At 45.5% G+C, this 27,351-nt stretch overlaps 1 protein-coding gene across 4 annotated transcripts in view; it reads right to left on the minus strand.

Annotated features, from left to right (window-relative positions):
* The window catches only part of ascc3 (activating signal cointegrator 1 complex subunit 3), a 139,535-nt gene extending 112,787 nt beyond the window's left edge, over nt 1–26,748 (minus strand). The window contains exons 1-6 of one of the 4 annotated variants that reach the window (XM_085472841.1): nt 26,668–26,748; nt 26,276–26,334; nt 25,908–26,106; nt 21,045–21,195; nt 18,281–18,858; nt 1,716–1,833 (exon numbers count right to left, since the gene is read on the minus strand). In XM_085472841.1, the coding sequence (XP_085328967.1) occupies nt 1,716–1,833; nt 18,281–18,858; nt 21,045–21,195; nt 25,908–25,997 (937 nt within the window). In that variant the 5' untranslated portion in view covers nt 25,998–26,106; nt 26,276–26,334; nt 26,668–26,748. The other 3 variants (XM_085472844.1, XM_085472842.1, XM_085472843.1) reach the window with 3 other exon arrangements.
* Nucleotides 26,749–27,351: the final 603 nt, after the last annotated feature.

A 27,351-nucleotide genomic window follows, 5' to 3' on the forward strand; every position in this document is an offset into this window, starting at 1 on the left:
AAAGCTGACAGACAAACGGAGAAATGCTCTCAGTTCTCAGTCATTGTTAGGGAATCAGGTCAGGGCTGTGACTACCACTGCATGTCGGACCAGTCGCATGTCGGACCAGTCGCATGCTGAATGAAATGAAGGTTCAATGCAACAATGTGTGACTCGCTCGGGCCACTTCGGAGGTGGGGTGCCCCCGGCCTCTCGGCCTGGGGCTCGGTCACTCAGGCGCAGCTGGCTGCCGGCGGAGCTCACGGGCGCGTCACTGCAACTCCCCCTGGCTTCTGCTCCGCGGCTGCTGAGTGAGCCCTCATCTGGGACTCTCCTCAGCTCTTTCTGGGACAGTGGCGCGGCTGCCCCTCTGTTGGTCTTCCTTGGTCTCTTGTGTTCTGAGGGCCTCTGGATGTCTGGAGTTTTGATCTCCTCCACACCTGCTTCAAGCCCTGGAAGACGGGGCTGTGGCCCCCCCACACCCTCTAGCAGATCATTACATGAAGGAACCTTTTAAAAACAAGCGCGTCCATGCTCACAGGTGTACACACGGGTGATCACACCCACAAACTACACCCTTTTTGGCTCCTACCTCAAAGCACACTGTGTTCTGTTGATCTTATGTGCTGCACAATAATGTTTAACATTTAGTATTTACTGTCATATTCCCATATATCATTGTGATGTTGTTTATTCTATTACTCTTGTTCTCTTCTGCTTGTTTTCTTTTTTCTTTCTCAGCAGGTGATCCAGGTGATCGATAGATGCATTTTTTTTTCTCTGCCCGTTCTGTTGGTTTTTGTCCTTTGCCCTTCTCCCCCGTCCCTCTTCTCAGCTGTTTCTCTTTCCCTCTTTCTTTCTCCCCTTCTTTCCCCCTGTCAAGTCTGTCCCGTATTCAGCAAGTGAAAATAAAATAAACAATAAAAGGTGAATCAAATGGACCATTACGGCAAGGCTGGGATGGTCAGTTTGGTAAAGTAAATCCGTTGGGCATCTTTCTTTGCCTTTAGACAACAATTCTGATGCAAAAGAGCCAAACGGGACAGGCCAAAAAAAAAACAAAAAAAAAAAAACAATGTGTGAACTGTTATCAACAGGAACATTAAGCAGACTTAATGCTGGATGATAAGAAGTTAGGAAAGACTGCTAAGATGGTCTACTGTAGATTCAAATGTAGCACCAATCATCTGTGTCTCTAAGACTCATCATCATTATCTGACAACAGCGTCTAAACACGCCCAGCTTCACTCCCTGATGGCGAGGAAAGCACAGTCAGCTGGACACACACACACACAGCAGGTTAGATAAATAACAACCATCCCGTCCACACATGCAGAGAAATACTGCAGCACTTTGTTACACAGTGCTACGGTCCAGTGCTAATATCTCAGTATCCTCTGATACCACCATGCAACAGCATCAGAGTTGTTAGCCTGTGGTGCTAACACTCCAACAGTCAGTCACAGCAAGCAGAGCAATGGTGCCTGTGTAACCTTATACTTCAGATACGTTTAAAACTGCAGGTTATGACCAAGGACATCTGAAACTCTGTGTTTAACCCTCACCGATCAAACGAGCTTCTCCCTTTTAGGCTAGTTTTACTGTGCAGGACTGTCCCTACAGTGCAATCCAATCCAAAGGATGCAGTCATGTTAGGACGCTGCGCACTGAACACAGTACTTATTCTTCCATGAGTATTTCCCCCCCTGAGGTGACATGCCTGCCATGGGCCTTACCTGATGGATAGACAGTCCTGTCAGGTTGGATGCGGAGGAGGGAGTCAACAATGGCCGCCCTTCGCTGCAGAAGGGTTGAGATCATGTCCAGCCCCTCTGGGCCGAGCAGCTCAAACAGCTGGAGACAGGAACAGGAGAAGACAGTCAGTACTTGGAAAAAAACATTTCTCATTGGAAATGAATAGACGTGACAGGCTGGTGAGGATCAGTGGAACAATGCAGCACCCTTATCCCTCGTCTATAAGGGTTGGTCTCAGAATGGAGGCTGTGACAGAGAGCACAGCAGGAAACTGTCGAGGCCTTGCTTTGCTCTGTGGTTTCTAAACTTCGTGGTCCCTGTGAATATCTGTTCTATTCACGCTGGGAGTGAGAGGAGAGGTGATGTCCTCTCCTCTCAGTGGACGGAGGGGGTGAGGTTTCATCTGCTCACAGGGATGTTTTTTTAAATGAACTCTCATGAATCCTGGCCTTGGAACTGACTGATTAGGTGTGGGCTCTGCAAGGACAGAGACAGACTTTCTCCTTCAAATGGCTTGTGTGCAGTCTCCATCCTTCAGGCAAACGTTAACTGTGTAATAAGTCTGCACGTGCACAGCTACGGGTCAGCAGTGGCAAGGTCTGTGTGGTCTGCTCATTTCCAGTGAGTAAATGGAACAAAAGAACCAGAGTGGAGCTGAGTCACAGGAGGGCATCCTGAAACCACGTGCACAGGAAAAATACACTGAAGATTCCTTTTCAGGAGGATGGTGGTTCGATCCTTGACTCCTCTGAGCCTAATGCCAAGATTGGTGCTGAAGAGGAGAATTACACAGGATGAATGTGGACAAGTCTATGCATGGAATAAAGTAGCTTTAATGCAGGTTTGGAACATCAGTCCATTTACCTGGTCAGGATTAAAAAGGCCTTTTTTATTTGATTCACCTGCTGTTAACATCCAAGCAGCCATGAAATAAGAACAAAGTCAGAAGCAGTACTTACCACTGTAACTGTAACTGATCCTGTGCCCAGTTTGGATCATCTGCACCAATGACTGGATAATTATAGCACAGCTTAACTCATTTAGGACGGCCTTACTAAACTAAAGAGCATTTTTACATTAGGTTACACTACATGTCATGATATTACATTTTTATATTGAACTGTATGAGAACTAAATATAAACTGACAACACACATGATACTAATGCATGACCAAACATAGTGCTGGGCCATATCATACCGTTCACGGTAACACCGGTATAATGTTGGGCAATGATAAGAAAATGAAACATGGCGATAGAATATGGGTAAAACGCGCATGCACAGTGCCTTTGTTTACATACGCACATGGCGGAAAAAGCATGGCAGCGAATGAGAATGAGAAGGGAGAAAGTGGATCGTTGAATGAAACCATGAACCAGAACTGGTTTGTAAAAATGCTGCAGCTTCACTGGTGTGGAACTGGTTTAGCTTTCGTCCGTCAGACACACAACAAAGCACTATTTTTGGTAGCGCATGCTAGCGGGCCGTCGTTATTACCGCGTTGTTTGGAAAATACGGCACACTTTAAATCAATCCTTTGATTTTTCTGAAAGTCGACAGAGCCCCTTATAACCCCGTGTGCCTTATGTATGAACTCTGGTTGTGTTTACTGACCTCGAAACCATTTTATGTACACGGCGCTCAGAAATCTGTCAAATGTTTCAGTACGACTTTTATACTCCTTATATCTGGAACAAACTCCCAGAAAGCCTCAGATCAGCTGAAACACTCAGTTTATTTAAATCCAGGTTGAAGACTCACCTGTTCTCAGCTGCATTTGAATAAAGCACCAAATCCACACTTTTAAGCTTAAATTTCAAAACTTACATTAACTACTGATTTTATCTACTGTTCTGATTTTATCTGTTTTGATTTTACATACTGTTTTGTTTGTTTGTTTGTTTGTTTGCTAAGTGGGTTTAGAGCTCTGGGTAGCTCCCCAACTGGGTCTAGAGAGTATTTTAAATTCAGGGAATTTAAAATAGAAAGTAGCTCGTCCACAGAAGGACTGGTAGCTCCCCTTACGATAAGGGTTCAGATCGCGCGAACAGGTGTGAAATGTGAATGTGTGTGTTTACTTAGTTAGTTTGTTTGTTTGCTTGTTTTAATCAATTTTAAATCATGCTTTTTATTTGTTTTTGTTTCTAATGTCTCTGTAAAGCACTTTGAATCACCTTGTTGTTGAATTGTGCTATACAAATAAATTTGCCTTGCCTTGCCTTGCCTAGTACGACTTTGCTAAGCTACGAAGCCGCACCGCTTGATGGATTGTCGGAGCATTACGGCTATCGTAGGCGGAGCCTCGCGGAGTGATATGTGCTGTGCTTCAACATAATGTTACCGTATTGTGTGTGTTTAACCTCTTTTTAAGTTTTGTGGATGTTATACATGGTTATGCTGAGGATGTGTCGGCTCCACTGGAAATGCCTTTTGGTTAAACTGTCAGCGAGGAATTTGCATTTGCACTGTTAAATGTTTATATAACTTTAATGCAGATAAAAAACAGCTGCTTGTTTAAGTGAAAATACATTGATGGGTTTTTTTGCACTAATAAAGTTGTGGAGTTTTATTTTGTATTTTGTCTCGTGTCAATTATATCGTCAGTTATATCGTTATCACAAATTCTCAAATGTGTATGGTGATAAATATTTTTGGACATATCGCCCTGCTCTAACCAAACACATCGATCTATTAACGTGTTTATAGGCGGACGTTCTCCTACAGTGTTGTTAAAAAGGTTTAAATCCTGGAAAAGCTGGCAAGTTTGACCGTCTACACACATTTTTAAAAGTTGTGTAACATGAATAATTCAGCAGTCAGATGAAGCAACAATGCAGAGTCGTGTGTACAGAGGATCCACTTTCACAGAGCTGGGTTCTTCTACCAAAACAATGTTTAAATGACACCCAGCTGATTGACTCAAAGCTCCCAACACAAAGTTGCTGAGCAGGTAGCATCACCACAGAGGAGAAATATGAGAACAGTGATATTCTGAGCACAGAGCATCAAATCATGGCTGGACTAAAGGTTTGTAAGAGGGGAGAGTGTACTGTGCTAACTGGATCACTTGTATCTAAAGCACGAACAGCAGATCAAACTATCAGAGGATCGATACATCAGGCTTTGTTCACTGAGACACTGAAGAGCAACCGTATGAACAATTCTCACACAATTTAGTAAATGAAAACACTCCAATCATGTCATGGAGAGAAGGAGAAACAGGGAGGAAGGCTAACACATGGCAGCATTAGGCGTGGTGTATCCCAATGAATCACACTAAAGGTGGGTAAATCAATATGAAGGTGAAAAACACTGGCAGACAATGAATTATACACAGAGAAATGGGAGCATTCACCAGCAGTGAATCATCTCCACCCTGATAAATGAGAAGCAGTACTCCACCCTCGGGTTTGATCTTTGTGGGGAAGGACTCAGACGGAGACAGAATAATGAGCCCAGGCATCTCCAAGCTTTGAACAGCTACTTAAGACCACAAGCTCTGACTTGCCTTCAGTACAATGGTTCCTCCACTGCACATTTACTGAGAAAGGCAAACATCCTAATATGATTGAAAGCTTTTTGAAACTCTCAGATATGCTATGAACGATAGGATGATAGGATGAACGATCAGGTCTGAACACAGGTCAACTGAACAGTCCTCTGACTCTTGTTTTGGACCTGATCACTGCCAGATACACTTCTCAAAACAGATCTGACTGCATCCAACCAGAAATAATAGGAAGTGAGATCATTAGGTTATGGATTAGCACCAGTATCGGTACCAGTACCCGTGCCAGTATCAGTACCAGTGCCAGTGATAGTATCAGTATCAGTACCAGAAAAGCAACATTTAACGAGTATAGTCCAACTGCTTGTGGTAAACACAGAAGGGTTGGTCATGATTTCCAAATTTCCAGATGTAAATAAATAAATAAAGTCATACATAAACACATAGTAGGCATAACATAACAACATAATATTTAATAACTACACCCTTTTTGGCTCCTACCTCAAAGCACACTGTGCGCTGTAAATCTTACGTGCTGCATAATAATAATATTTAATATTTAGTGTTATATACACAATCACGATGGTGTTGTGTTTATTATATTGCTGGTTTTGTTTGCTTATTTTCTCTTTTTTTCTCTCAACAGGTGATCCAGGTGATATATATAAAAATGTGGTTTTTTTGCCCCCCGTCTTTTCTTTTCCCTTTTCTTTGTCCTTCATCACTATTCCTCTTCCCCGCTGTCTTTGTTTCCCTCCCTCCCCCCTGTCATGTCTGTCCCATCTGTAACAACTGAAAATAAAATAACATAAATAATAACAACATCCAACATGTGGCGGGACTTCTGCTGGAAGAACATTAAACGCTATTTCATAACGCCTAAACAGAAGTCTAAATTCAGTGCTACACCTGCGTTTTGCTGGAGGAATTGTGGGGAAGACATGGCTGATTACGGTCATATATTCTGGTCCTGCCCACTCATACGACCCTTCTGGATGGAAGTTATAAAGATAATTACAGAGGTGTTGGGATTCCACGTGTCTTGTACATTTACCTCATTGTATCTGGGATATTTTACAGACGATTTAGTTACAGATGATGTTTACCTTCTGAAAGTTCTCTTGGCTTCTGCGAAGAAGGCCATAACAAAACGCTGGCTCTGTAGAGATCCTCCCACTGTAACACTTTTTACCTCTATAGTGGAAGACGTCAAATTGATGGAATGTATGACTTTCACTCTGCGACTGCAGGGAGATTTGGGAAGGAGACGGTGGAGAAAATGGCTGGACTTTACAGCTTGTGGCAGCACCCTTTGATGCATAGAATTAGTAATGCAGACTTGTTGACGTATGTATGTGTGGATGTGCAGATGTATGTACAGGTGTATGTTATCTTCCCATGACCTCATACTGTTTCTGTTTTTTCTTTTTTTCTTTTATCTTGCTGCATAAAAATGTTCCTAAACAAATAAAAAGTGTTAAAAAAATAATAATAATAACAACAAAGGTCAATCAAATGGACCAACACAGCAAGGCAGGGATGGTAAAGTAAATCCGTTGGGCTTCTCTCTTTGCCTTCAGACAATAATTCTGATGGCAAAAGAACCAGACGGGACAGGCGGCCAAAAAAACAAAAAAACACAACTTTTTTATCAGTAACAGTTTGGATTTATGTTTCTCATTGAATCCTGGCAGCAGAGAATGAATTTGTCCCCCTTAATGAGCTCTGCCTGGTCGGCTGTCACTTCATCGGGACTCCGCGTTTGGACCATCGTGGTGGTGGACGTGGCACCGTTTACTGGGACAGTTTGTCCTGCAGAGTTATGGACTCTGAGACTTTCCCCTCCTTTGAGTCACAACTTCATACGGTTGGTTCATCAAATATACTTTACTGTGTTTTATTTTACCATCCTCTCAACCCTGCTGGTGTTTTTATTCAGGATTTTACAGACTTTTTATCTTCCACTATTCAACTGGAGAAAGTCTTAATGATCAGGGATTTCAGCCTGCACGTGGACGATCAGGATGCGGACGATCAGGATGCGGACGATCAGGATGCGGACGATCAGGATGCGGATGATGCTTGCTCTGAAATGTTCTGATTTGTTGGACCCTCATGCGATCACTGATGCTGATGTTGCTACTCAGGGTTTTAACAATCATTGTCTGGAGATATTAAATTCGGTGGCACCTATGAAGTCTGTCATTGCTGCCCGGAAAGAGCTCATCCGTGGATAAATGATGACATAAGGAAAGTCAGAAGAATCTGTAGGAAAGTAGAACGCCTTTGGAAAATCAACTAAACCTGAAGTTCACAGGCTCCACCTTAGGAAACTTTGGGTTTCCCTTCACGAAAACATAAAAACAGCCAGATCAGGATATTTCAGCTCAGCTAATCTCATCGTATTAGAGAAATTTGGAGGTGCAATTTGAAACCATAAACTCTATTGTTTTCCCCGTGGTCCACCCAGTACCCGTGACCTCTAAATCTGAGAGTGATGACTTTCTAAATTTCTTCGTGGATAAAGTTAATAATGTCCGTAAGAGCATTGGTTTGTGTTTGTGTCTCTGGTCCACCTCCCCCTCATTTACTGTCAGTGTTTAACCCAATGACCATACATGACCTTTCACTCCTGCTGGATACAATGAAAATCGAATAGTTATGCCTATAACTTCTGTTCCCTGAAGGAGATGAACGAGGTACAACACATAAGTACGGGATATCACGCCCTCGCGTGTCCTGGCTAAAGAAACTTTATTCATGCCTTTAAGGCAGATGACGTGTGATGACACGCGCACGGCCCCGCCTGCACATATAGCCGCTGTCATCACAGTCATCCCTCAGTTCGATAGCCGCTCTTCACCGAGCCAAACTGCTCAGTGGGGCCACCTTGTGTTGTACCTCGTTCCTCTCCTTCAGGGAACAGAAGTAGACATACATGTTCCCTTTCAGTCGATTCACTCAGTACAACACATCACCACATCCTTAGTGAGCGGTAGACCCAGCAGAAAGGACAGCATGAGCCACCAAAGGGGCTGTAACGTCCAACCGATTAAACCGCGCAAAAGTGTCCAGTGATGCCGCACAAATATCAGCTACAGGCACCCCTTTAAAAAGAGCCCATGAGGTTGCCACCCCCCTGGTGGAATGAGCTTTCACCCCGTGGGGCAAAGCAAGACCTCTGGTGCCGTATGCCAGTGAGACAGAGCTCTACCTCTATTTGGATTAGCGAAGCAGACTCAGACACACTCTGAGTGCGCTCAATGTAGGTGCGTAGCACACGCACTGGACAAAGAGAATGCATCCTCCTCTGCTCCTCAGATGCAAAAGGAGGGGAGCAAAAGCTCAGCAACTCAAACTCCACTGAGCTATAAGACGCAGGCATGATCTTGGGAAAATAGGCAGCATTTGGACGCAATACAACCTTGAGACCATCAGGAGAGAACTGTGTGCAGGAGGGATGCACAGAGAGCGCATGAAGGTCACCCACTCGCTTTGCTGAAGCCAAAGCGAGAAGTAATGCAGTCTTATATGAAATTTCATAGCCACAGACTCAGTGGGTTCAAACGGGGGCTATAAAGGGCCCCCAGCACCAAAGACAAGTCCCAAGCAGGGACACTGGACTTAAGCACAGGTCTCAGCCGGTGAACCCCTTTCAGAAAATGTATGGCATGGGGATGTGCACCTGGTGTCATCAAAGCCAATATGACAAGCAGATATAGCTGCTAAATAAACCTTAACTGTCGAAAATGAAAGGCCCTTATCCAGCAGCTCCTGCAGGAATGTCAAAACATCCACAATAGAGCACTGAAATGGGAGAGTGTGGCAGTCCTGGCACCATGTAAAGTGTGCGTGTTAGTCCCCATAGGGAAATAGTTCCTCTGCATTTAACCCATTCACCCAGTGAAGCAGTGGGCAGCCGCCAGTGCAGCGCCCGGGGAGCAGTGTGTAGGGACGGTACCTTGCTCAGGGGTACCTCAGGGTAGCCGTTCAGTGGAGTCGAACCCCCGACCTTCCGATCATGGGGCCACCACTCTACCTACTGAGCTATCCCTGCCATTGCTCGAAGGCTCACCATTTGTAAGCATACAAGCCTCTAGTAGATGAGGCCCTAGCGCTCTGAATTGTCGCTTTCACACTAGGTGGCAAACCCTTAGCAATCAAGTTTAACCTCTCAGCAGGTAAGCATGAAGGCGCCACAGATCCGGGCGCAAATGAACCACTTCTCCGCCCACCTGAGAGAGGAGGTCCCTACGGAGAGGAAGCTGCCAAGGACTTGCTGCTACCAGGCTGATTATCTCTGCATACCACGACCGTGTGGGCCACCAAGGGGCCACTAGAATCAGAGAGAGGGAATGCCGACGCACTCTCTCTAGAAGTGGAGATATCATTTCCACTGGGGGAAATGCATACAGGAGCACGTCTGGCCATTGGTGCGCTAGCGCGTCCAAGCCCAAGGGTGCATCGTGGTCGATTATGGAGAAGAACAGGGGGCAGTGAAGCAAAAAGATCTATTTGCCCCTTGCCAAATAGGTCCCAAATCTGAGCCACTATTAAAGGGTGTAACCTCCATTCTCTCACCAGAGGACCCCCTGGAGAGAAGGTCCGGCCCCAGGTTCAGGTGGCCCGGGACATGGGTGGCTCTTAGAGACAGAAAATGAACACCATAACAGCAGAGAGCGAGACAGCTTCAACAGGGGAGGAGAGTGTGTTTCTCCCTGCCTGTTTATGTAAGACACCACTGTTGAATTGTCCGTCCTGACTAAGACATGCTGGCGCTTCAGGACTGGACAGAAATGCTTTAGAGCTAAGAACACTGCTAACAGCTCTAAGTGCGGACCAGATCCCTCGCACCCTTGCACAGCGCTCCCCACCCTCTTAGGGAAGCATCTGTGGACACCACCTTGCGAAACAACACCCTCCCGATCCGAGAGCCCTGATGCAGCAGCCTGGGCTCCCTCCAAGGACGGAGAGCTAGCATGCAAGACGCGGTTACCTGCAGCCTCCTCCGGAGGTGACGCGATGCACACAGGCGGTGAGAGAGAGTCCAGTGTTGAAACGCTCTCATTTTTAACAGTCCAAGTGGCACTACGGCGATCATAGATGCCATCATGCCCAACAAACGTAATAGCGTCTGGAAACGCAGTCTGCGTCCCAACTGAAATTGAGCGAGGCAGCGATGAAACGCGGCCACTCTGTGCTCCGACAAACGTGCGCGACTGGAAAGCGAGCATATTTCCAAACTGAGAAAAGAAATCTGCCGACTCGGGATTAGCGAGCTCTTTTGAACGTTCACAGAGAACCCCAGTGTCTGAATGTGTGACAGAACCAGCGATAGCTGTGTCTCCGCCTGCTCTCTGGAGCAAGCTACGAGAGCCCAGTCGTCTAGGTAGACTAAGATGCGGATGCCTCTCTCTCTGAGGGGCGCTAGCGCTGCTTTGGCACATTTCGCAAAGGTGCAAGGAGCGAGCGACAGCCCGAACGGCAGCACTAGGTATCCGTAGGCTACGCCCTTGAATGCAAACCTCAGAAACTGCCTGTATTTCGGGTGTATAGCCACATGAAAAAAAAGCATCTGTTAGATCGATTGTTGCAAACCAATCTCCCGGGCCGACCGCATTCAAGAGCTGTTAGCATCTTGAACCTGTACGTTTGTAGATACGTGTTCAAGACTCACAGGTCGAGGATGGAACGAAGCCCTCCCCCTTTTTTCGGAACAACAAAATAACGGCTGTACCAACCTTTGTCTGCTTCCGAAGTGGGGACCACTCGTATTGCTCTTTTCTGCAATAGTGCCTTTATTTCCTCTCTGAGTATCATCACCGCCTCGGTGTTGACAGTCGTGTTTACGACTCTCTGGAAACGAGGCGGCTTGACCCGGAACTGGAACCGGTAACCCATGGCAACAGTTCGCAGCACCCACGGAGAGGGGGCGCAAGCACGCAACTGAGGGAAGTGAGCAGCCAGCCGGCTGACCTGCAGCACCGTCGGCAGGGCGTTGTCGCCCCCCAGTGTGTCTGCAGGGGACTGCATCACCTGCCCGACCTGGCTCATTCTGCCTGCAGGCTGAGCATTTGTGATTGTTTGAGAATAAACAACACTCTTTATTGATTGTAACATGGGAACATGTACATTCATACATTTTGTTGGAGGCACCTTTTCTGGGGCACAACAATGAAAAACAGCGGGAACACTCGATGTGGTCACCTGAACATTTAACACACCTGAACAGGGAGTTACCTGAGGCATTTTGTGTGCAGGGGTTTTGTGCTTGGGAGACAGTGTTAGGAAAGTGCAGCGCCTTCTGGGGCTGACAACCTGAACAAAACTTAAGCGGCACCTCTTGGGTGGCAACAGAGGGGTAAAAGCAGCATCTCCCTGCTGCTGGACCCCTTCTCCACTCGAAACCACAGCTAGGAGGGCTGAGGCTTCTTCCTCCTGGGCGTCGGTTCCCGCCGGGGGCCCGAGGGTGGACCTTTGCTCCAGGCTGACTGGCGTGGAGCTCGGGCCGGAGGATGTGCTCTTGCTGGCGGCACACCCACTTCAGCAGTGGGCACCAGTCTCTTGCCAGTCGGCAGAGGAGCGGCGGGCCTGTGAGAGCTGGCTGCGGGCTTGGGCTGACGTCTGGGGATGATGTCGCGCAGAGCTTCCGTCTGCTTCTTCCTTCAGATCGAATCTAGCCTGAATGGCTTCAAGTGAATGTCTGAATATCCCAGCTGCAGACACTGGTGCGTCCAGATATACAGCCCTGTCCCTATCTGGGACGTCAGAGAGGGTCAGCCACAGGTGCCTCTGCGCCACTACTGTCGAAGCCATCCCTCTGCCAAGGGAGAGTGCTGCACAGCGAGACGCACGGAGGATGTGATCTGTGGCAACTCTGACCTCGTTAAGAAGAGGTGCCAGCTGGCTGTCATCAGGAATCAGCGATCTGAGCTCCGTCAGGCACATCGCCTGGTACATCTGGAGCATGGTGACGGAGCTCATGGCGCGAGTAGTGCCGGCATGAGCCCGATAAATCTTCTCCAGCTGCAAAGCAGAGAATCTGCCGTACTTGGACAGCAGAGTTGCGGGGCCGCCGACACCATGGTTATGGGACGGGGTCAGATAAGCAGCCAGAGACGGCTCCATAAGGAGTGGGTTAGCTAAGCCAGCCCCCTCGGCGCCGTCCAATTCCATGGACTGTCCATAGCCGGGCATAGTGACGCAGGTAGACAGAGGTTTGTCCCATGATGCTGTTAGCTCGCACACAAAGTCTGGGAACATGAGCTGGCGGAGGAGAGGGCCAGTCACATGCAGCTTCTCAGCAGCACGGCGAAACAGGGAGAAAAGAGTGGCATCATCGTGGCCGACCGGTGCAGCAGCAGCGGCACATTGGGCCGACAATGAGCTCTCCTGCTCATCCTCTGACAAACCATGGATGTCCAGGCCGATGTCCAGCACATCATCGTCTTACTGGGGAGCGCTGCAGAGTTCAACCCAGGCTGAAGCCCGTCAGCGCTCCTGCATGGTTCCGGCTCGTCATCGGCTAACCCATCAACATATTCCATGTGGTCAGCCCAGCTAATTGCGGGGACATCAACCAGATAATCCTCGTCTTCAGACTCGGACGAAGCCAGGGCTCCAGACTTGGAAAGGAGAGGGTCATGCTGTGCGACAGCCCAACACTTTTTCCACAAACATCAACCGTCTTTCCAGGGTCGAGATTCTTACTCTGGATGGCATTACCTTGGCCTCCAGTAACGCTGTGAGGAACCTTGGAGTCATTTTTGACCAGGACATGTCCTTCAACGCACATATTAAACAAATATGTAAGACTGCTTTCTTCCATTTGTGCAACATCTCTAAAGTTAGAAATATCCTGTCTCAGAGTGACGCTGAAAAACTAGTTCATGCATTTATTACTTCCAGGCTGGACGACTGTAATTCATTATTATCAGGAAGTCCTAAAAACTCACTGAAAAGCCTTCAGCTAATCCAAAATGCTGCAGCAAGAGTCCTGACAGGGACTAGAAAGAGAGAGCATATTTCTCCTGTTTTGGCTTCCCTTCATTGGCTTCCTGTTAAATCCAGAATTGAATTCAAAATCCTGCTCCTCACATACAAGGTCTTAAATAATCAGGCCCCATCTTATCTTAATGACCTTGTAGTACCATATCACCCTATTAGAGCGCTCCGCTCTCGCTCTGCAGGCCTACTTGTTGTTCCTAGAGTATTTAAAAGTAGAATGGGAGGGAGAGCCTTCAGTTTTCAGGCCCCTCTTCTGTGGAACCAGCTTCCAGTTTGGATTCGGGAGACAGACACTATCTCTACTTTTAAGATTAGGCTTAAAACTTTCCTTTTTTCTAAAGCATATAGTTAGGGCTGGACCAGGTGACCCTGAATCCTCCCTTTGTTATGCTGCAATAGATGTAGGCTGCCGGGGGATTCCCATGATGCATTGAGTTTTTCCTTTCCAGTCACCTTTCTCACTCACTATGTATTAATAGACCTCTCTGCATTGAATCATATCTGTTATTAACCTCTGTCTCTCTTCCACAGCATGTCTTTATCCTGTCTTCCTTCTCTCACCCCAACCGGTCGCAGCAGATGGCCGCCCCTCCCTGAGCCTGGTTCTGCCGGAGGTTTCTTCCTGTTAAAAGGGAGTTTTTCCTTCCCACTGTCGCCAAAGTGCTTGCTCATAGGGGGTCATATGATTGTTGGGTTTTTCTCTGTATCTATGAAGCGCCTTGAGGCGACTTATGTTGTGATTTGGCGCTATATAAATAAAATTGAATTGAATTGAATTGAATTAATGGAAAACCAGTTGATAATGGAAGAAGTCAACATAAGCTTAAAATTATAAAGATGTAAAGTTTCTGAGATATCTCCCTGCTACTGTACTGAACTCCCCTCACTATGAAATGACATGACCAAATCTGTATGTAACTAAATGGCTTTGCAGTCCGCGGTTCCCGCCTGCACTCAGCACCCACCACAAAATGTCAGCAATCCAAGGTCACCAATGAGAAATAATAAGAAGCGAGTTTCTCCATTGTTGGCTTTAATGCCACAGAGTGCAAAGCCTTTAAACTTTAGTGTTGACTTTGGAGTCACACAGAGGTAGATGCATAGAGAGCCTGCAGGTGCACTCTCACAGTGTGTTTCCGTGTGTGTCTCTGCTCACACACACACACACACAGCAGTCTACACCTGAGGATGTCTGTGGGAAAGTTGGCTTCCAAATGTCAACTACATGAGAAACATTGGAAGCAACTGGAACCAGCTGAAGTTGTACAATTCTGACTCTGTGCTAAATTGATAGAAGGGCAGTGGGGTAGGGGCAGATGAAAGCCTGGACATATAAGTGAAGTGTTGAAAATCCACAGGCACAAAATGGTTTCCTGCTTCATATAAGAATGTGAAGAATAGCAAATTAGAGGTTCAAATAGGGTGAGAAACAGACCCGTGCAACGAGCAGCCTAATCTGCTTTACACAGGAAGATGTAGATCCAAACAAACCCCAAAGCTGCACAGCAAATCCCTCACACAAAAACTTACACTCCAGTGTTTGGACATTTAAACAGCTGTCACTCTTCAGGGCTGCTGTTTCACCACGTCATACAACGCTTACGTCAAAAATATAAAATACAAATATAAAAACACGTGCTGGCTAGTCACAGGAGCACGCTCAGTGAGAGACTGAGATTACCCATAATGCACCACAGAATGACACAGCAAATCATCTCAGTATTCTTGATATTTATTTATAATCACCTCTGTTAGTCCTTGATATTTATTATTGAGTGATCTGTAAATATTGGTGCGATTTCTTACATTTGAAAATTCTGTAACATATTGCATTGTTTAAATAGTTCGTCTGTTACTGTCCTGGAGCAACTGTAACCCACATAATGTGCTTAGAGATTAATAAAGTATTCTGATCCTGGTTCACTGAAGTTCACTGAGAGACAACAGTTCCCACTTAGACTGAGGTGGAGCTGTCTGTCAGCAGCAGAGCTAAAAACTAACTGAGGGCAGTCTTGATGCTCAATCATCCAGGCAAGAAAGCCCACAAAGGTTGATTCTGTTCATCTGGACGTGGAGCTTTCAGACTGCAGAGAGCTGAGGAACCATTCCCCAGCTCTCTGTGATCACTGGTCATGACAGTTATACAATTATTGCATATTATGATCCTGAACCTCACAGCCACTGCTGCTGGTTTCAGTCATTGTTTAAATGTCCTGCTTATAAGGCTGGAAACCTGCAGTCAGCTGGGACTGAAGAAGTCAGCTGATGAGTGACGAACGTTACTCCAGATGAACAGAATCAACTTTGTGGGTAAATGAAGGTTAAAACAGTTTAGCAGACACAGCTGTGGTGTCGAGCTCAAGTTACTGCACTCACAAACCTCGTGTCCACTCTATGCTTTATGCTGTGCTGCACTTTATGCTTAAAGAACATCAGCTATGCTGATTATTTTGTGACTGTATGCTTTCCAGGATGTGGATAATGTTTCCATGGAGCAGACGTTCAGCACAACAAGCTGCTCGGTCAAAGTCTAAACTCTACACAATAGCACACAAAGTCTTTGCAGTACAAATTTAGTCACATCCAGATGTTACTGGTCTGACAATGAGACTCAGAAAAGAAAGAAGCACATGACTGAGGCGGACACACAGCTCCGCCGCTCACTAACAGCTCCTTCATGTTCATGTTAGGAGGAATTTAAACGTGTCCGTAGAGCTTCAGTTTCATCAACACTGAAGTATTAAACAGTTTTGTCCAAGATAAGCAATGACCTGAGAGCCTCCATCGTTTATCATTAACACAGTGGCTGTAAAATACTGAACCAAGGCAAAGTGGATTACAGACACACAGAGAACCAGATGTGCAGAGCAGAACCAGATGTGCAGAGCAGTGGGTGCACCACAGCTGAGTCCAGAGCATGAGATAAAGTGAACAGCAGACCAACAGGACGGGCTTCAGGCCTGCACAGCACAGCTGAGGATGCAGAGCTGCAGGCTGATGTGTCGTCTGGTTGTAGCCAGCTGCACGGCTGACAGTGACGTTTCTATATTTTAACTTTCTTAACTCTTGTTCTACAATAATGAAAATATGTGCATGTTAGGTATTGTGCTGTTTGCTCACCCATTCATTTATTAGTAGGTTGTAAAATGTATCACCACGATCGATGGTGAAAATGAACAAGTTGACTAAGAAAGGACTTCTTCACCAACACTGGTGTAGCTGCAGAGGTAAACATCTTCCCTGTGATGCAGCCGAGTTTGAAATTCTACTGTGGTGACGACCCTGAGGCAAATATGAAGAGGCGCAGCAGCACGCAGTGATCATTCAGCTGCTGACAGAAGAAACACAGCTGATGGCAGTCACTGCTTTTACACTCATCCTGCTTTTCCCGAGGAACACTTTGCTTTTGTTCCTTAAACTGTGAATATAAGTTCATCACTATCTCTAAATACCTTTGTATTGATGCAACACTTTTCCTTCTCTTGGCTTCAGAATAGACAGCTGATGGCTAACAGCACGGCAACAAGTGCACCCCTGCCACACTGAACACACCAGCACATCATCTGCATCACCGCTGAGCTCAGGTTTCATTTCCACTCTTTGTTTTCATCATCGTTAAATCACAGAATTCCAAAAATATACGTTTGATTTGACAAAGTGAATATTTACAGCCATTTTCACACCTACAGTGTGTTTACTGTGGTCATGTTCACGATATGAAGGAACAGCACTGGAGTTAAACTGGAGCCGACACTACGTCTCCAAAGGGTGTTTGTGTCTGCACTCAACGAAGAGGAAGAACAGACCACACAGCCCTGGTGTGAACACGCGTATTCATTATACTAATCATTTAGATGATTTCACTGCAGAATCTACTAAAAAACAAACACCACCAAACGTGCACTGAATGCATCGTTTCTTTGGCACCACAGTCAAAGATGTGTTCAAATACCTGTGGACAGAGAGGGACTGAAATGTCCTCGACCTGTGACCAAAGAGAACAGCAACACAACGAAAACCTTACAACAACAAACACAATCAAACCTTGAAATCCCTTTGACACCTACAGCTAAAGCTCCGTGTGTTCACAGCTCATATCCAAGCACACACCAGCAGCCCCAGTAAGAGCCTTGATATGGGCAAAGGATCAAAGCAGTTATCAGGAAAATTATGGATACAAGTGAAAGACAAAAGGGTCCACATCCTGTTACCTGGTGAATTTACTGTAACACTGTTGCTATCATTTTCTAATAGTTCTAATCAGTGTCCCAGGTCACACGGTGGGAAAAACAAACCCTAGTCAGGCACTGGCAACACTGGTACATCTCTCCTTATGGTCTTAACTGTGTGCACATTAGGCTCCTAATATTTCCAGGTCTTTATTGCCACTGAAGGTCAAAATGTACAAGTCTGAAATGTGCAGAGGTAAAGGCCAAGTATGGTTTAACAGCCAGGACATGATAACTCCAGTGCTGCTGAAGGTCAGCGTGATAGAATCAATAGATGTTGCACAACAATAAACATAACAGTGGGAGAGGTCAAACTTCACAGAAATGTAGTGATGAAAGCATCACAACAGTCTGTCAGGTTTATAATCAAGCGTATGGATGACCTCCAAGCCTGCTACGAGCTGAGCACCGTGCAGGACGACATGACAGCAGATGGTGCTTTAGAGGTGGGGTTCGTACTAGATGGTCTAGGGCAGGATGATGCATGTCCTATTCCTGAGTGTTTGCAAAGCCAAGTTACCATAACAACCAGTGTAGACGCTGTAGCACTGGTGAATCTGTACAAACAATCTGATTGGTCCACATGAAGAAACAGTGCAGACAGATATTAAATATGACAGAGGCACTGATTTCTGATGATGTGAAGATGATGTGTGAGGATAAAAACAACCCTGAAACACCAACTTCAGTCAACACTTCTGCATAAAATGAGTTCCTTACTTTCCAGTGACTTCTATTAATGCGCATGTTATATATTGACCTAACCTTCAGGGTTAATACGAACAGACCAGTGGTACAGACCTCGTTCTGCAGCTCATCGTTGCTCCTGTGTGAGGCCAGCATTTCAAACAGAGACGTGCACAGCTCCTCTGGGTTGGATGACATCATGTTGCCTCCACACAGATATTTATCTACTTCTGTTCTAAGGATGGAGCCATCCCCCGGGGTCAGGGGGCTTCCTGTACTGGACAGAGCCTCTTCACTGATGCCCTTCTTGCCGCTCTTTTGGTTGTTGAAAAAGTTGATGAAATCCAAGCTGGCACTCTCTTCCTGGATACCGGAGAAGGGCAGCCCCTCCAGTGGGTCGAGTGTGTAACCGTCATGTGAGAAAGCAATGTTGCGCCCAAAAGCGGCGCTTCGGTCCAGGTTGCGGCAGGAGCGTTGGCTCTGGATAAAGTCTTCGACTCGGGAGTCACCGAGCAAAGCCACCAGTCGACCCACAGAGGCGCAGGACGCTTCAGCTGCCGATGATGGAAAGGGACCGAACATGTGTTTGATGGCCCGAGTCTCCTCTGTACCAACGTGGTCTTTGTTGTGGAAGGTTTCAAACAGGAACACGGCTGCGCTTTCACCCACCGCCTGACCGAGTTCAGAAGCCACTGTGGAACAAGCACATGCACACCACAGTTAGCACTGCAGCGTTATGCACAGAATTTACAGTTAGGTCCACACATGTTTGAACAAAAACACACTTTGGTCATTTTATATTTGCAAGAACCAAGAGTTTGTAAAGGCATCGAACTCTGACTGCAACCCAAAATAGGTTTCCAGACTCGAGACGAACTGAAGGTAGAGACACCTGTAAACATGCAACAACTGAAGGCAACTGCAGCAAAGGCGTGGCTGAGCTTCTCGTGGAAGCAAACACTGCACCTGGCTGTAGACGCTCCCAACTGCAACAAACCTGCACATCCAACTATTCGAAGCACAGCTGCCAGTTCTACCCTCAGCCTCCTGCCTGAGTTATGACACTGACAAATGGTAAATATCCTGTATTTCTGTAGCGCTTTTACTAGTCCTTTACACGTCCAGTCATCCACCCAGTCACACACTGGTGACTACAGTGGAAGCTACATTGTAGCCACAGCCACCCTGGGGCGCACTGACAGAGGTGAGGCTGCCGGACACTGGCGCCACCGGGCCCTCTGACCACCACCAGTAGGCAACGGGTGAAGTGTCTTGCCCAAGGACACAACGACCGAGACTGTCCAAGCCGGGGCTCGAACCGGCAACCTTCCGATTACAAGACGACCTCCCAACTCTTGAGCCACGATCGCCCAAGATTGTGGCACAACTACATTTTCAAAAACCCCGACCCGAGGGTTGAAGTCACTGAGATTCGAACTCATCAAAGCTGCCCCGTTCTCGAGTCATTGCATTCACAGACTTGGGTGTCCACGCTGCACTGCAATCAAATCAACTGTTCGAGTATACAGAAGTAAAACTCTAAAAGTGTGTCACTGTCCAGAAACCCATGGATGTTCCTGTACCCGCCCCAGAGAAACACCAAACTCTACCTTCTACATGAACTCTGTTATAATGTCAAGTCATAAAAAGCCAATAATGCCAGGAAAGAAGGACGCAGTCACTAATCAATCGACTCATTTAAATGCATGATGTTGTTCAGCAGTCACATACTGCCAGCAGTATCAGTCGACTGGCTTCAGCTGTTAGCATGACCGGAGCTTCTGTCAGTAACGTCCACGTGAGGTTTATAACCCACAGGATTCATTAAACACTAGCTGCCCTGTGAGGAACGGACCTGGTTTCCTTTTCTTCCTTGAAACCCAGTGTGGCCCAAACACTGGCAGAAAGGAGAATTTCCATCTTAAGGGAAAATGGATGTAATGATTATCATTTTAATGATGACGATTATTAGGATTGCTGCAACAATCACCTTTACCCTTTCTATTACCATTAGCTGTGCCTAGACAGCAGCACTGCTTTATATGGCCATTAAATCTGTGCACAGCACTATTAATAGTGCTAGAAAGAGTCGGCAGCTCTAAGCAGGAAAGGCCAAACACGAGCTAACTGTTCCTGCACCTCATTTAAATATTATTCCAAACAATTCATACTTTAGCAGAACTGCACTTAAAAAAAAAAAGAAATGCAGCATAATTGTCCAATTAGAGGAAAAAATGTCAAAAGGACAGAGGCAGACTAGAGCAAAGAAGGCTGGAGAGGCAAAGTGAAAACAGATGAAAAGGATTTAAACCAATTAAAACGGCCTAAAAAAAGCAGCAGCTCGTGGTTGCACGTTACAAACACAATGGCTGCTTTCATCCTCGAGAGCATCCTAAGAACAACTTTTCATTTGGATCTAGTCACACAGTTTGAGGGCAGCTCCAACACACAAACGAGCACACACACTGTTAGTCTGACTGGTGAACGGTGAGCAGCCAATCAGATCCTCGCAGGGTTTCCTCAGAGCTCAGTAACACATGGACAGACTTTAACTCTGCCATCAAACATGCTGTTTGGTTTGAGCTGCTCTGTGTTTGAACCTTCACATGGAAGACGTGTGAACAGTACAATAACCACATGATCACATTAACAGCTGATAGAGTACAGCCATTAAAACTACCTGCAAAATCTTCCATGTTGCTTTTGCAGAGAATTCCCCCAAATATAACCTACCAACACTGCATGATGTCATTTTGGCCCCGCCCTTCTTTATTCAGGGTTTTAATGAGTATAAACAGAAACAGGCATTCTGAGGTTTTCATGAACGCTTCTCCAGCTTCACACAAACACGAGTTACAGCTGAGGTGTGCCTCCTTACCCATCTGTTTGGCTGCCAGGAGCAGGCTCTTCAGCTCCTGACTGGCAGCTTGCTGCTGACTTTTGTCCTGATGCTCGGTGCAGAAATGGACAATCTTCTGCCACGTCAGGCCCTCTCTGGCAAACAGCTCCTGTCTCTTCAGACGCTTGGCCTAATGAGTCACAGAGAGAGATGCAATTACACTTCAAGAAGAGCAGCACTCACTGCTCTGATCACAAGTATCTGGAAATGACCACCTTTAGTTAACAGCACTTAGCCTGTGCATTACTAACAACACTGTATTTCTAAAGTATTTCTATTATATTTCACTGAGCATATGAGAACCTATACTATTAATTACACAGGCCCAGTTTACTGACTGTGGGCAGGGTTCATCAACAGAGACTGAATCATGGGTCCACTCCCACGGTTCACTGTTTGAACCTTTGTCAGTACGAGGTCGACTCACCTAAAAGCCGATGACACTGTGAGTGATATGGAACAGCTCTGTTTGTTTTCATGCTTACTGATCAGTAGGGCTGCCACGATTAGTCGACTAGTCACGATTACGTCGACTATCAAAATCGTCGACGGCTGATTTAATAGTCGACGCCTCGTTTGAAGCTTTGTAAGATCCCAAAAGACGCAGGAATAAGTAGCAGGATTTAAGAGTGTAATAACGGAGTGAAACAGAAGATGGCAGCACTGCATGTACAAGGATGCCAGCTGCCGTTAAACCCAGAAGAAGAAGAAGCTGTGTCCCAGAATTCATAGCGCAGCCCAGCTCAGTTTCCAACAATGGCGGCAGCTAGTTAGTTTTAATGTTACTCTTATTATTCTTTCTGGGTCACAAAATAAACGTTTAACATATTATCAGGTGAGAATGTAGCTGTGTAAACCTCAAATATCTGCTCAGTTTATCAGGACACCGCATATTTTCAAAAGCGCTCCGACGTTTTCGGAGACGTCTGTTACCCACTAGCTCGATAGCTAGCCGGGGGCGAGGCTAGCTAGAGCCGTGAGAACACCGGACTCCCGGCAAATCGTTTTCAAACCCACCGCCGTCTTTCGCTAGTCAGGTTAAACATGATATATGAGTCACTTAGATAACTTAAAAATGTTGTTGTTTGGCTTTTTTTTAGTATTTTATTTGTTCCTGAGTAAATCAGTTATAGTTATAGTTTTTACACAGCTGAATAAACATCAAGCAGACAGCTGATCATCAGAAGTGTGAGATGCTGGAGAATTTACTCCGGTGTCCTGTTAAAGTTTAGATAGCAAGGAGTTTATTAAACTTCAAACAATCTGCAGATTTCATTAAAATGTAATAAACTATCATCTTGTCTTTATTTTTAGTTAGCACAGACCGTAAACACTTCAAGCTGTAAGCTAATGATAGTTATATAAGAGCAGATGCTGCTGGTGCAATAAGCTGTAGTTTTACTCCAATGGATGATGATCTGATTAGTCGACTAATCGCAGAAATACTCGGTGACTAGTCGACTATCAGAATAATCGATTGTGGCAGCCCTACTGGTCAGTGCTGATCTCATTTACTGCTAATATAATGCTCGTTGTTTCTGCTTTTTCACTGACACCAGAACAGTGCAGTTCACACGTGTCGTGGACTCTTCATGCACGCTCAGCGCTCAGGAGGTCAGAACAAGCATTAACATAACGACTCCGTTACAATCAGCATCTGCACGTCTTCCAAAGCTGAGAGATAATGTTGGGCTGCCTTCAGCTTGCTTTTCCACGGAGAAACACTTTCTGCTTAGAGGATTTAACGAGAGCTTAGCTAGCTGAAGATCAGTGGTTGAATAGCATGCTCAGTTTCATTTTAAACACAAGGAGCTGATCTGAGAAACTACTACAAACTGAGAAACATTACAAACAGTAATGCTGACTGGCAGGGAAAAGGAAACATGGACACAAATATATGGAAGTCATCAGTGAGCAGAGGACAGGAAGCTGGCAGGTAAAGGTGAGCGTACAGCACCTCAGCTGACCTCGTTCCTCTAGCAAAGTACTTGATCCTTATTTGTTTCAGTAAGAAAAGATCCCGTATCCTAAATGCAGATGGGAAGTATGAAAATAGCATCTTCACTGCAGAAAAGACGACTTTTGTTTGTAGGTTTAGTTGTTAGAAAAAGAATCTGCAAAAACTGGTTTATGTTTTATTTCCAACAGCAGAAATGACAAACATTTCCCTGCTGTGTCAGTAACTTTGTATTCTTAACCTCTTCTGTCAAGTCTGGGATACATGACTGCTCGCCACCAGCAGCAGGAAACTTTGTATCCATTCAATAAAAATTAGGGTTGCTACTCTGAGCCATCAGCAGCCGCTCAAAGGCCACGGGCCACCTCGTCTGCAACAGAGCCAACAAACAGAAGCCACAGAAACGTTTGGGTCACAAACAGCCTGTCACAGCACAGCTACAACATTTCTGTCATATGACAAACATGTTGAAATCACATCAGCTGCTTGATATCAAATATGAAACATTCAATTTTCATTACAGATGCTGAGCTTTCGTTTCATTTTACTACAGATATATTCAGCCTCTTGTTTGTCCCAGACTTTTGTCCAGTCTGAGACCACAACAACATGTCAGCTTGTCCTGGGCGATAGTTTCAGCCCGGACTACAAGATACACAATAGGTGCCGTGTCAAACTTCCACGCCCGTGTAGTTTTACATAGTTTTTCTCCAACAGGGCTAAAAAAAAGCAGCAGCTCGTGGTTGCACGTTACAAACACAATGGCTGTTTTCATCCTCGAGAGCATCCTAAGAACAACTTTTCATTTGGATCTAGTCACACAGTTTGAGGGCAGCTCCAACACACAAACGAGCACACACACTGTTAGTCTGACTGGTGAACGGTGAGCAGCCAATCAGATCCTCGCAGGATTTCCTCAGAGCTGATGGACAGACTTTAACTAACACTGGAATACACCATGCTGTCAAACATGGTGTTTGGTTTGAGCTCATACATGTTATACTGTAGTGGAAGGCTGCTCTGTGTTTGAACCATCACATGGAAGTCGTGCTCTAGAGCCCCACAAGCTCTTTTAATGGATTCATTTACTTCTTCTGAGAATTCAAACTCTACAGTTTCAGCCGAGGAAACAACTTCTTCGAGCACAACAAAAGAACAGTAAGATTTTTTTATGTGAAAATCTAAGTATTAAGAACTGCTTGCATAGATAATCAGAGGGTTAGCAGCAGCTAGGTGATGTTAATCAAATGCACCTGAATAACATCAACGGTGCCTGAATAAAAGCACAGGTGTGGCAGTTCACTGGTCTGAATCATTCAGGTGTGCTCGCACAAAACCAAGAAGAAACACTGATCTTAACTGTTACTGCCCACTGATCTGTGAAGGCATTCCCAAACAATCTGAAGTCCATCAGTGGGAGAAATTATTCATGAGTGGAAATCAGAATCAGATTAATTTAATAATCCCTGAAGAAATTATGTGAATGCTCAAAACAGCTGTCAATCTTTCCCCAGCAAACTCAACCCAAAGTCAGACGCTGCAGGGCTGAGAGAAGCTCAGAAACTGTGGGACAGAGCGCAGCATGTCAGAATCAGAATCAGAATCAGAATGGGGTTTATTGCCAGATGTTGAGGTTTACAACATTAGGAAATTGCTGCGGTGCTTCAGTGCAGACAATAAGAATTAAAGTGCTATGTAGAAAGAAAGATATGTGCATGAGATATACATGAGATATATACATGAGAATAAGAATTATGAGTGCTACGTAGAAAGATATATACATGAGTGCAGGTGGTGATCAGTGCCAAACATGAAATGATGCAGTGACACAGCGTAGGGTCATGTGTTAGTGGCGGGGACAATCATGTGGTTATTGTTCATGAGTCCAACAGCAGAGGGGAAGAAACTGTTCTTGTGGCGAGAGGTTCTGGTGCGAATGGACCGGAGCCTCCTGCCTGAGGGGAGCAGGTCAAACAGACTGTGTCCAGGGTGAGAAGGGTCAGCTGTGACTGAGCTGCACGCCGCAGTGTCCTGGAGGTGTACAGGTCCTGCAGAGATGGGAGTCTGCAGCCAATCACCTTCTCAGCAGAGCGCACATTGCAACATAACCAAGGGAGGGTTCAGGGACATCTGATCCAGCCATCACGATAAGATTTATCAAAAAGTTTTCAGACTTTCTGACTCGAAGGCTTTAAGATGAAAATGTATCCTACCCCTTCTAATAATACTCTAACACAGCGGTCCCCAACCTTTTTTGCGCCACGGACCGGTTTATGCCCGACAATATTTTCACGGACCGGCCTTTAAGGTGTCGCGGATAAATACAACAAAATAAAACTAGTACCGGTACAGAAAAAAAGGTTTATTCATAACAGACGTGAAAAGACCCAGAAAAACCGAGTAAACGATAAAACGCTAACAAAATAACGCTGAAAACCAATAAAAACCCTGAAAACCAGACATTTCACACCTGAGCCTCAACTCTCGCGGCCCGGTACCAAACGACTCACGGACCGGTACCGGTCCGAGGCCCAGGGGTTGGGGACCGCTGGTCTAACAGATACGATGAAGTAATCACTAAAGATACCTCAGAAAAATCAACCAGAAATAAAGAGTAGCACTCATAGTAAGTAGTACACATCGATACATCTGTGAGCTGGTTATGAATAATTTATCTTTAATGATTAAAATGTTATTTGTGAAGAAATTCATTAAGTAATTGCTCGTCAAGAATACAGTAATAGTGGGCTCAACAGAGCTCTGACTCTTTTTATAGAGCAACATGAAGACAGTCTGTTAGTATACCAGCTGCTTTGTCCGGGAAACCTCACTTATACACAAAAGTTATTATCAACACAATTCATTCATAAACGGTTTAGTCTCACCTTTAGATCATAGAGCTGTTCGCTGAAGTCCTCCTTCTTGCTGACACTGGAGAAGGACCGAAGTGCTCCTGTGAGTCGAGGAGGAGACATCGTGTCTGTTTCCCTCCCCACACACCTGGTGTCCTGGATCTAGGTTCTTCTGGCTCTATGGTTCTCCTGGATCTAGGTTCTTCTGGATCTATGGTTCTCCTGGAACCTGCTGACATACAAACACAACAGTAAGATGAACCTTCAGTGTTTCTACTCCACAGCAACTCCACATACAAAGCAGCCAAAGGGCTTTGGACCTATGCGTCGCGACACAACAGCCACTGATGTTGTGAAGCAAACACGCCGTCCGTGTACAGTGGTCATGGTAGTCACGGTACCTGTGAACAGGCTGGCTGCGTTCGTGGGAGAGTGAATGAGACACTTGGGACGAAATGATCTGGAAAATAAAAACTTCTTGGTGAACTGACTGGTTTGGTTTATCTACAGATGCATGTTGTCTCCGGGAACTTGAAAGGTCCCGGATTACAGGAAGTCAGGTGGCTAACACAAACATCTCCAACAGAAGAATAATGCACGCGCCTTAGCTGACTTTTATAAGTTCTCGCGCGACTATTACACACAAAGCTAACGCTAAGTATGCGCGTTGCTAGCTGGCTGTCATGCTGCCTGCTACATCTCTTTAAAACTCACTTTTAACACTGTCGTCACTATTAGTGCAACAGGAACTGCGACAGATGAGTCTATAAACCATTCACAGCGTGAAACTTACGCTTCAACTGCTTCCTAAAGCGCCACGTACAAGTCCAACAGTCAGTGTGTGAGTACGCTACCGGCAGATGTCAACACAAGGTGCATGTAAACTAGGGATTATGGGTATTGTAGTTTAGACGTCAAGCGGCTGTATAGAGGGCATGGATAAAATGACTACATTGCCCGCGTAAGCAGAGAAGGTGCGCTTATAGCGAACACCAGCTCACACCGAATTCTGTTTTATGGGCGGAGTTAGTACTTGTAAACGGGACATGCGGTCTCCGCCTGAAAAGAAAAGTAAACTTTAGTATCCTCTCTGCTACAGTACAGGGAGACGAGACGACGAGGCTCCAGTTCATTCAGTGCAAAGGCAGCAATAAATATAAAAAGAGTAAGAAATTAATATACACTTTAAGACTAAGGTAAAAGTAAAAGGAATAAAGATACACTTTAAAATTAAGGTAAAAGCATCAATAACAGTCTGAATTTACATATAAAATTTGAATGATTTAAAGTGACCTTGAAGTGGTTTAAAGTAGCTAGCGTAGCAGCTTTACAAATCTAACCAGTTCAAGGTACGTGTCCATGTTTTTGGAGTCTGCAGACTTTTCCTTTCTTTTGCCATCTACGCTCTATGATTCTGATACTTTTATTCTTTAAAGCCAGCTTATGATTCATGACACGACCTGATGCTGAGCACATT

The sequence above is a fragment of the Copadichromis virginalis genome, linkage group LG11 (assembly GCF_057382275.1).
Source record: "Copadichromis virginalis isolate Kocher_CV1m ecotype Utaka linkage group LG11, C_Virginalis_male_GT1.1, whole genome shotgun sequence".
NCBI lineage: Eukaryota > Metazoa > Chordata > Actinopteri > Cichliformes > Cichlidae > Copadichromis > Copadichromis virginalis.